This window comes from Cucurbita pepo, chromosome 15 (assembly GCF_057944985.1).
Source record: "Cucurbita pepo subsp. pepo isolate OVF chromosome 15, ASM5794498v1, whole genome shotgun sequence".
Lineage (NCBI taxonomy): Eukaryota > Viridiplantae > Streptophyta > Magnoliopsida > Cucurbitales > Cucurbitaceae > Cucurbita > Cucurbita pepo.
Window position 1 is genome coordinate 5711565 of NC_141812.1, and position 11308 is coordinate 5722872.

Genomic DNA, 11308 nt, shown 5'->3' on the forward strand with positions numbered 1-11308 from the left:
CTTCGATAAATAAAAAAAAAAACATAATTTTTTTTACATGTAAATTGAATTATGCTCGAGTTAGCTATTGTTATTTTATTTAAATTTATTAATTTATAATTAAATGATTAAATTTTGGTATAAGTGGTAAATTAAAATGGAAATTTATAGTTTGGAATTAAATAAATAAAGGAAGAGAGCATGTGATGTAATGAATGAAAATATATATTTTTATAATCATAGCTAATGCGTAGATATTAAAATCATAATATTGTGCAAAATTTGGTGCTGTTTCGTAGCTGTCTAGCGCAGCCCAGTTGTATGATATTGTTATTATATTCATATTCATGTGCTTACTAGCTTTTAGAGAGCATTTAGTGGAAAGATTATCTTCAAAAGATGGTTCCCAAATTCGACCCATTCGAACTATTTAACTCAAATTATGGAAGTTAGGTTCGGTGAGGTTTTTTTTTTTTTTTTTTTTCGATTTAGGTTGGGTTGTGTTTTTTCAAAATAAAAAATTCGGGTAAGTTTGTGAGTTGACTTTTTTTTTTTTTGGGTCAACTTTATCGATCTGAAAATAGGGTTACAGCCCACTTTAACGTTATCATTCTCTTAAGATTATTATGAATATTAAGAATGTTTGATGTTTGTAAACTGGTGCTAGTGATACGTTGTGACTGTAAATGTTTAATATTTTGACCAATAAACAATTTGAATAACCCGAACAGAGTTGATAACCCAACCCAACCTAACCTAATCATTTATTTTCGGGTTGGATTAGGTTGTCGAGTTGTTTTTTTATTTATTATTTTAAAAATCATACTTATCCACGATACCTGTTACATTAATAACTAAAATTTCACAAAATTCAAATATCAAACATTTACTGGATTATAAATATCACCGTCTCTATTACAAAGTAAATATTCTTAATCTTTTTAAAATTATGGTTGGGTTGGATTGTAACCCTATTTTTGAGTTAAAAAATGTCAACTTGCAACCAAATGGTAAAAAATCTAACTCAGTAAAAAAATCTAACTCAATCGAGTTTTTATGGTTTGAGTTGGGTAGTCTAGGTTGTTCGGGTTACTTGTCATATAATACTCCTAATTGCCAAGCTCTAGAGATCTTTCCACGTCATGTTCATCACTTGACTAAAGGAAAACGATGCTTCGTGAGAAGTAGACGGTGTTAGTTCATACCCACTTTTAATTGAACAAATGCCATTTTTTGCCCTAGTGCCAAAAGAAACCATCCCAACGATGGTGTAACATAACGAGATATGTGAAATGAGATCTACATCCTCAAAAATGATCACGTCCTCAACAAAACTCAAATTCTATTAACCCTCGTAAATAAGGTCGTAACAGCTCAAACCCACCCACCGCTAGCAGATATCTTCCTCTTTGTGCTTTTCCTTCTCGACTTTCCCTCAAAATTTTAAAAACGTGTCTGCTAAGGAGAGGTTTTTATACACCCTTGTAAAGAATGCTTCGTTTCTCTCTCTAATCGATATGGGATCTCACAAAACTTGTCAATATGCATAGGTCAACAGTACATTCTGGAACAGTCTCCAACATTAATGCAAGCATATAATATAATGAACGTGTTAAGGTGGTGCCACCTCGAGAACGTTGAATTAAATAATATTAAATGAAAGTAATGAGAAGCTATAATTGAGGTTTAATGTGGATTACGTTAATAAGAAGCCTAGTTGTCCACCTAATCAATAAATTAATAATTTCAAGCTTAGCTACTCTCTATAGCTAGTGGTGCCTAGTTAGGACATGATTTTGTCACAAAGGAATCGAATCTAAACGTATAATGGACTTGGATTCTCCACATTCCACATTAACATCAATAAACCCTATCCCATTATATTGGACCTTTTTTTATTTTTATTTTTATTTTTTGTATGGATATGCAACGACCTGAGTTATCGTAATCGATCCTTATAAATTATTTGGCTAGTAAAAGCGTTCGAGAAACTTAATGACTCGAAAAATTCGATCAACTCGACCCAACCCTTGAAACAAATAAAAAATTTAGATTAGGTTAGTTTATGAATTCTCTTAAAACTAAATGGGTTGAACCGAATCGACCTGAATTTATTGTTAATGTAACGAATCAAGCCCACCGCCGGTAGATATTATCTTTTTTAGGCTTTTATTTTCGGGCTTCCTCTCAAGTTTTTAAAACGGGCTCGTGAAAGGTTTTCACACCTTTACAAAAAAAAAAATGTTTTGTTCTCCTCTACAAGATCTTTACCGTTAATTTTAATATATAATATTTAATTTATAATAATTATTATTATTTCAATCACTTTTAAATATTTGAAAAGTAATTTTAAAAAATGTATATTGAAATCGAGAGGTGAATCTTAATTAAATGTTTAAAAATGAATAAATAGATGTTCTACGAACTAACATTTTACTTCTATTAAAAGTAAATTTAGAATAAATGACTTAACAACCCTATCTAATCCAATCCAATCCAAAAATTTTAGGATTGGGTTGGGTTGGATTGAGTTAGTTATAACGACTCAAACAATTGAGTTGAGTCTAAAAAAATGTCTCAATTTGGTCTAACTCAACCCACGAGTACCTCTATTAGCTAGTTGATCTTCCAATTATGGGCATAGCTCGACCGGTCATGTCAAAATCCACTATTATTATCGATCCTTATAAACTATCTAGTTAGCTTACGGTTTGATTATGGATGAAGCTCAACTAGTCATGTCAAAAAACACGAATATTACTCAAGGAAATCAATTTAGCGGGCCCACCGCACCCCACATTTGACAACGAAAGTTCATTAACTTAAGGAGTGATAGACATAGTGCTAAAATTAAGGACCATAAGCCAATAAAATGTTAAAGTGACTACTCGACTCATCGTTGTACACAAGTTTTCTCAATTATGAATCAACTAGTGGAAAACGATCATAAAAATATTATAAACTAAGACGAGAATCGTAACAGCAGAGTATCCTCTTTAAAGGATCTATTTATCGCCTTTAATAAAAGTGATATTGACGAGTGATAAAATTAATATTTTTTTTTCTTTATTCCTTTACTTTTTTAAAATTTAATAATTAAGAATTGGGGTTTTCTTTGATTATTAGGTGGATTGAAATAGTGAAATTTAATTATTATTTAACTTTTTGAATTCCTCATTTCTTTTTTAAATAATAATTACCATAAACAGTCAAATCAATGACCAAGCACTTTTGACAAATTTACCAAATTTACTATTCTTTAAGGTAAAAAAACAAAGAAGGAAAAACCAAAAGTCACCGCCCATAACGGGAATTTCAACTTTACCGTCCACCAGTCGCCCTTCTTAAAGAAGGGTCAACAAGTTCGGTATTTAACGAAAGAGATAAAAAAAAAAAAAAAATGAAATGAAATTACAAAAATACCCCTATTCATTATTTTTACAAAAATACCCTTACCGTTCAAAATATAGAAACTATTTATTATAAAACTAAAAATCTCATACAACATTAACAAAAATTGGAATTTAGAACAATTAGTATTTAAAAAAAATTAGAATTTGAACGTCGAAATTTTTAAAAAAATATATATATATATTAATGTTTTTTTAATTTAAATTAAAAAAAAAAAAAAGACCAAGGTCAGATTCGGAACTTAGTATACTTGCTTTATACTGTTGTGGTGCAGGGTGCCAATTGAGACCCGCACACGTGTCTCAAAAGTCCAAACACGTGTCGAGCAGAATTTGACGGTCGTGGCATTAATTTTCGGGATTCGAATAATAAAATACTAAATAGAGCAGTTTTTTATTTTATAAATAAATATATTATTGGAGAGAATTTATTCGGCTTCTTTTTTAAAATTAATGTAATTATTCTTTTTAGGGCACTTTGGCTCTGACGCCTCCCTTGCTTAAGGACAAGCAGTTCCCCATATTGTAATATTTTTATTATCTCTTATTATTTAAAAATAATTTAAGGGAATAGTGGCCTTTAATTTAGGGGACATGCTGGTTCACAGGGAAACAGACGTGGGAATGTATGTGTTGGCCACGTGTCTTAAATTGGTCAAGTTCTCTGCACTTTGATGTATCACGAGCTATGTCCGCCCCACATTAATGTGGTTTTAAATATTACTTTATAGCTTTTAATGTTTGATTTTTTATTTCATTCTTTTCATTCCAAATATAATTATTTTGATTTTATAAATTGGATTTTAATGGCACATTGTAAATTTCTTGATCACGAAAAGGTACTTAAAATGGAGTTCTCTCGAGAATGTTTAGCTCGTTCTTTTGGATGATCAACCACATTGGGATTGAGACACGGTTCAAACTCTCACGGGGGGCAACAGTGGGGAATCTTGGACAATGGGCGAAAGCCCGATCCAGCAATATCGTGTGAGTGAAGACGGGCAATGCCGCTTGTAAAGTTATTTCGTCGAGTGTGCGATCATGATAGGACTTGAGGAAGAAGTCTCGGTTAACCCCGTGCCAGCTGCCGCAGTAAGAGGGGGGGGGGGGGGGGGAGGGGCAAGTGTTCTTCGGAATGAGTTTCGAGGTTGACTCCTCGATGAATTTCGGTTGTAAAGACTTTCACCTTACGTGCATGTCACTATTCAAAACGTTTTAGATAAAAAAAAAAAAAAAATTAAAATATTTAATTTATAAGACTCAAATTTTCATGGAAAATGGGTGAATATTTTTCCATGCACCAATTAGCATTATTTATAACACAGACCTAATTTAATTAATTACATAATATGATTATGATTTATGTAATTTTAAATTATCGAGTGATAGGGAAGTTGGAAAAAATAAAAAATAAAATAAATAAAAAATAAAATAAATGTAATTAATTAAGAAGGCAGATTAAAATATGGAAATAATGTTTATTATTTTACATTTGTGTTGAGGGAATATAAAGGGACAAACGGTGGGAACCAAAAACCAGAAATAAAGGGAAAAAATATTCCAAAGGGTTTAGGAAAAGAAATGGCCAAAAATGTCAAAAAATAAAAAATAAAAAATAAAAAATAAAAAATAAAAATAAAAAGTGGAATTGTGAATTAAATTGTGAATCCGTGGGCGGTTCTTCGTCTACCTATAACCCAAAGTAGTTGGGTTGAGTTAGCTTTTTCCCGTTTAGGTTGGTTGAATTTTTTGGAAATTGAAAATTTTGGGTCAGCTCGTGGGTCGACATTTTTTTGGCCGAGTCAACACGACCAACCCAAAATAGGTTTATAACCCAATTTTACTTTTAAGATTATTATGAAAATTAAAAATATTTGATGTTTGTAAATAATGTCAATCCAACTAGAAAATAAAGGGTTGAGTTGAGTTATGAACTCTATTTGGATGGTTGGGGTCATCAACCCAACCCAACCCAACCCAACCCAACCCAACCCAACCTGAAATTGGTTGAGTCGGGTCATCAATCCAACTAATTATCGAGTTAGTACACAAATTTATCCAACTTAATCCAACCTAACCTAACTCGTGTACACCTCTAAAGTTGGCTTAGCCCATGAAGGAATCGAGGTGAGGACTAGACTAAGGGGATATGCTCGATCAAGTCGAGCACCATCCCATCGAGTGAAACCAGCTCTTTCTTGAGAGCAGTCGAACCTCTTGATTTGTGGTGACCCTCACGTTAGAAAACTTTTACGAGATGCATTAAACTATATATTATAAGGTGAATGATTAAAAGGAAGGAATAAGAAAAAGTAAAAGAAAAATAAAGTGGAAAAGGAGTAAAGGAAGGATGGGAGGAAGGAGCATGCGCCACAAAAGTTGATATTTCCCGAACTCACTTCTCATTTTACGAAAAGCAAAAACGAAAGTCATGAAAGTGAAATCTAGCTAGAATGGGATAGATATCGAGCGGATTTCTTGCCTTGGTTTAGGCGAGTACTCTAGACCTCATGGGACTATGGGACATGGGTTTTAGTCCGTAAGTGAGGTCTCATATCCGTTGGGGAGGCGAATGAAACATTCTTAATAAGAGTGTGAAAACTTTTTACTAGACACGTTTTAAAAAGCACGAGAGAAGTTAAAGAGGATAATATCGGTTAGTGGTGGACTTGGGTCATTACAAATGATATCAGAGTCAGACACTGAGCGGTGTACTAAGGGGTGGACACCTGGAGGTGTGCCAACGAGAACGTTGGGTCCTGGAAGTGAGTGGATTATGAGATTTTACATCGATTAGAGAGAGGAACGAATGCGACTGAGGATGTTGGGCTTTGAAAGGGGTGGATTGTGAGATCCCACATCGATTCGAGAGGGGAATAAAACATTTTTTATATGGATACGGAAATATACTTGTACATAATTTTTCATTTATTATATTATATATATTTTTTATAATTTAGACGTTAGTATAAAATTTTTAATTTTTTTTATAAATAAAAAAATATTTAAAAATATACTAAATAAAACTATATAATATCAATAATTGTATCCAAAGACCCCTAATTTTAAAACAAATTAAATAAAAATAGATATTAAATAACATTTTAACTAATTAATAAAAATAAAATTAATTATTTAAAAAAAATAATTTTTTTCAAGATTTATTTAATAAAATTAAAAATTTAGAAAGTATTTTTAGAAATGTACAATAAAATAAACAAATCCTCAAAAGGTAAAAATAAAATAAAAAAACCTAAAAAGACTCGACCGCAAATAAAAACAAGAAACTACGGCGAATCAGGATCTGGCGTCCCGAATTAGTTTCCGAGTAATAGAGCGGTGTTTTTACTCGGCGTTAACTCGTGGCACGTGGAAGTATTTAGCTTCAAGAAAGCGCCACGGTGGGGCCAAAAAGTCCCACACGTGTAAACAAAATTCAGATGGCACTGGTCATTTCTGCCCGTTGATTCATGGGCAGAGAGGGGACAATAACCTTGGAAAACGAGCTCCCTCGTGATTAAAGTAAATTAAATAATAATTATTAATACGCTCCAAAAGGGCCGTTCAGGTGGGTCCCACGTTCCATGACTTCGGAAAGTGGGCTGGGCCGTGAAGTAATTACGAAAACGACAAAAGAATCTTACGATTTTTTTTTTTTTAAGAAAATAATATATAAATGAGAGGTTTTGTGACGTCAGCTTCACTTGGGAGAATGAGGTTAGAAAACCGTGGGTCGGAGGGAGGTATCCGACCAGTACTGTTGGGAGATTGTGATGAAATTTTTACCTCCGTTCTTTAGCGCGTGTGTTACACGCGCTCCATTTTCAAAGTAAATATTTAATTTTTATCCTAAAACTTAATTTTATTAAAATAATATAGAAATTAATCTTAATGAAATGAACATTATTTACCATGTGATAGGTAATTATATAATGATTTTAGCGGTAAAATTTATGTGCGTAGATAATGACATACGAACTTTTACTTTTTTACACCTCAATTGTCACGTCTATATAATTAATTTTTTTTTTAAAATTAAAATTTAAAGATATTTTAGAAGAAAGAATTTAAATTAATTAAATAATAATTTAATTAATTATCTTTGAATACGTGTCACTTGTGTTGAAAGAAAAATAAATTCCACATTTATTGAGTATTTAAAGGAGTTCATTTATTAATACATTGAAAAGAAAATTAATTTTTTTTTATTAAAAGTGAAATTCCAATATGTATTTATAATTATAAAAAATGGATATAAATCGAGTTTTTTGGAATTAAAAAAAAAAAGAAAAAAAAAAAGCAGAAAAGAAAAATGTGGCGATCCACGCTCCCGTGGGAGCGTGAGCATTGCCTTTTTCTTCTAACAATATTTGACGTCACGACTTGGAGCTCAAGGGAGTCTTTCCCGTTTGGTAGGGACGTGTGGGTGCCTGCCTTCCGGAGAATTAGTTACCCTTACTATTTAGCCCTTAATCTTCCCCAAAATTACAAAACACACCCAATTCTCTGTCTTATTTATAAATTTGATAACCTTTTGAAATGGCACAACCGTAAATAGAAACAACATTAGGGGTGAAGAGAGAAGGGTTTTTTTTTTTGAGTTCAGGTATTTTGTTCCAATGGATTCACTCTGAAACCTGCCGTTGGTTGTGGGCCAAATTTTTCTCTCAGCTTCATCACTCCACTTTTTCCCTTTATAAAACTCCGCAACTCATCGGCAATTCCAACTCTCCTCTTTTTCTTCTTCTTTTCTCTCTCTCTCTCTCTAAGATTTGAGAAAACTATGGATTCTTCTGTAGCTGCAAGAAGGCCGTATTTCATCGATGAGGACGACGGGTTGGTCTCCTTGGTGGATGTGGAAGCTGGAATTTCTGGAAACCAGAACAGCCACTATCCTCAGCCTTTCTTCCACCGCCCAAGGATTTGCCATGGCGGTACTCACCGGCGAGGCACGAGAAACCTCTCGGTTTCCTCCTCGAGAGTTTCAGCGAGGTTTTATGATGCCAGATTTGAACATCATCATCACCATTTCTTGGAAGCTTGTTTTCTCTGCAAGAAACCGCTCTCTGATAACAAAGACATTTTCATGTACAGGTTAGTTTTTCCTCTCTATCTTTTCTTTTTTCACTTTAAAAATAGTTGTATATATTAGAGTTGTTTTTTAGATCTGAATTGTGGAATTTGCTTTTGATTTAAGTAAGCGTCTGGTAATTGGTTAAGATTTGTGGTTTATTCGGATATTATGTGTTGAAATTCTCGGTAGCGAGGAGGAATCCGTTTAAATCGCTGACAATCAACAGAGGAATTCGATTATTTGAGAGTAGTTCGACATTTTGTGTTGAAATTCTCGGCAGCGAGGATGAATTCGTTTAAATCTCTGATAATCAAGGGAGGAATTCGATTATTAGAGAGTAGTTCGACATTTTGTGTTGAAATTCTCGGTAGCGAGGAGGAATCCGTTTAAATCTCTGATAATCAAGAGAGGAATTCGATTGTTACTAGAGAGCAGTTTTTTTAATAGAAATATAGGATCGAGAGGCTTCTTGACGAACATGAAATCTCAAGATCTGAAAACGCCTTTTTCCTTGAGATTTTGAGAAGTAGATCTTTAATTACGAAGAACAAAAGAAGAGATATAGATACCGAATCCACGGTTAATTCTATTTCTAACGAGATGATTACGATTATGTTCTGCAGAGGAGACACTCCATTTTGCAGCGAAGAGTGTAGAGAAAAGCAAATCGACATGGACGAAGCGAAAGAGAAGAAGTTGAATCTATCATCATCCATCAAAGCCATGAGAAAAAAAGATCAGAGAAAATCCACTTCTCCGGGAAAGTCCACCACCGGGCACGACTGCCGTTTCCGCGCCGGCACGGTGTTGGCGGCGTAGATGAAGGAATAATAATCACAACATATACATTATATGGAAACATTCCCGGAAAATCGGTGAAAATCTGAAGAACCGGGAAGATCTGAGAGTTGGTTTTTGTTATATTTTTTCTTTTTTGGTTTTGGGGGGAGAAAATTATGCAACTGTGAATGAAGTTGTGTTTATGGTGGTGAGGAAGTCTTCGTGTTCATTTTTTTTTCCTGGGATTTTCTCACCTTTTTTTTTGTTGTTTTTTGTTTTTGTATATTATAAGCTTCAAGGGGTGGTGAAATGAGTAATGAGAAAAATATGATTTGGGTTATTATTACTATAATTAACTGGGTTCTTCTTTCATTTACTCTGTTCATATTCATTTAATCTTTTTTTTTTTTAAAAAATTATTATTATTACTATAATTAACTGGGTTCTTCTTTTATTTACTATGTTCATATTCATTTAATCTTTTTTTTTTTATAAAAAAATTATTCTTTATTTAATTATTTTGAAAAAAGAAGAATAAAATTATTTGCTATTCCCTATTTATTTATTTTGGAAAAAGTATTAAAAATTATTTGATATTCGATATTTAATTATTTTGAAAAAAAAAAAAAGATTCAAATTATTTGTTATTCTCTATTTACTTATTTTGGAAAAAAAAAAAAAAGGATTCAAATTATTTATTATTCTCTATTTAATTATTTTCAAAAAAAAAAAAAAAAAAAGGACTCGAATTATTTGTTGTTCTCTATTTAATTATTTTGAAAAAAGCACTCAAATTATTTGTTTTGCTAGTTAATTATTTTGAAAAAAACCACTCATGTTATTATAATAATAAATAATAATAATTTTATTGGAAAGATAACAAACGAAGTATTAAAATAAAATAAAGAGGAACTTGTGCTCTGCCCATTTTGATGAGTTGGTTTCATTTTTCTTTTTAAAAAAACAATATTTTGTTGTGATATATTTTTTAAAAACAACATAATACAATTTAATGTATGAATGAATAATACAAAATAATATAATATAAAATAAAAACAACTATATTGTAAAGATTAAATAATTATTTCCATGCGTGGATAATATTATATAATATGATTAATAAAGTATGGATGATTATTGAAATATGTTAATAAATAATGTTATTAATAATGTATTGATGATTATTGATTAATAGTCGAACCTAACTGTTTGTAACTTGCAAGTCTCTTAGAATGTTGTTGTGGTTATTAGTGTAATTTTAAGTAATAAGTGGTTAATATATCGTAGGATCATGTTCACTAATAAGTTAAAAGATCTATAGCATATGAATAAGGTTGAATGTCTCATCTTTAGTAACAATATTGATACGACTCACTTTGTAATTGTTACAAATGATTTGATCTGAATCGTTCGTGTATAGATATGTGAATAGGGAGTATTCAGTACAATAAGTTTATATAAGACTAGACCACGAAACCACGAAACCACGAATTATTAATCTCTTTTTATAAATCCACGAATTGAGAAAATTATATTTTATAGGATGATCATATGCGACTCAATCTTAATTCTGAGGGAGTAATGAACCATTTGAAAATTTGAACTTACCATGATAATATTAAATTTGAAAATAACATAATAAAAAATTATTAAAATTTGAACAATTAATTATGAGATTTGTGGCTTTGTCGGATCATAGGCAAAACATCACTTATGTGGAATCAAAACTTGTTTGACGACACACACCGCCTATGCGTGCATGTTCAATCATGTGGGACGTAACAATGTTGCATCTCATCGTCATCTTGGTTCTCAACAACATGACCCATGCATCGTGATGCAATCTCATGTCTCGAGATACTCGATCATCTTGGTTTGTCCAGACACATTCGTCGGGATAGTTTGGCTGAGTGGTCTAAGGCGCTAGATTTAGGCTTTGGTCCAAAAGGGCGTGGGTTCAAATCCCACAGTTGTCATGTTTGTTTTGACTTTTTATGTATCGCTATTAACCTCATGATTTTAAGACGTGTCTACTATGGAGAGAGTCTAGCCCTTCTCCGACAAG

At 32.1% G+C, this 11308-nt stretch overlaps 1 protein-coding gene across 1 annotated transcript; it reads left to right on the forward strand.

Annotated features, from left to right (window-relative positions):
* The first annotated feature begins 8044 nt into the window (after window positions 1–8044).
* LOC111801327 (FCS-Like Zinc finger 2) lies at window positions 8045–9595 on the forward strand. The gene is made up of 2 exons (XM_023685282.2): window positions 8045–8483; window positions 9087–9595. The coding sequence occupies exons 1-2, from the start codon at window positions 8173–8175 to the stop codon at window positions 9280–9282; spliced, it is 507 nt and encodes a 168-aa protein (XP_023541050.1). The 5' UTR covers window positions 8045–8172; the 3' UTR covers window positions 9283–9595.
* Window positions 9596–11308: the final 1713 nt, after the last annotated feature.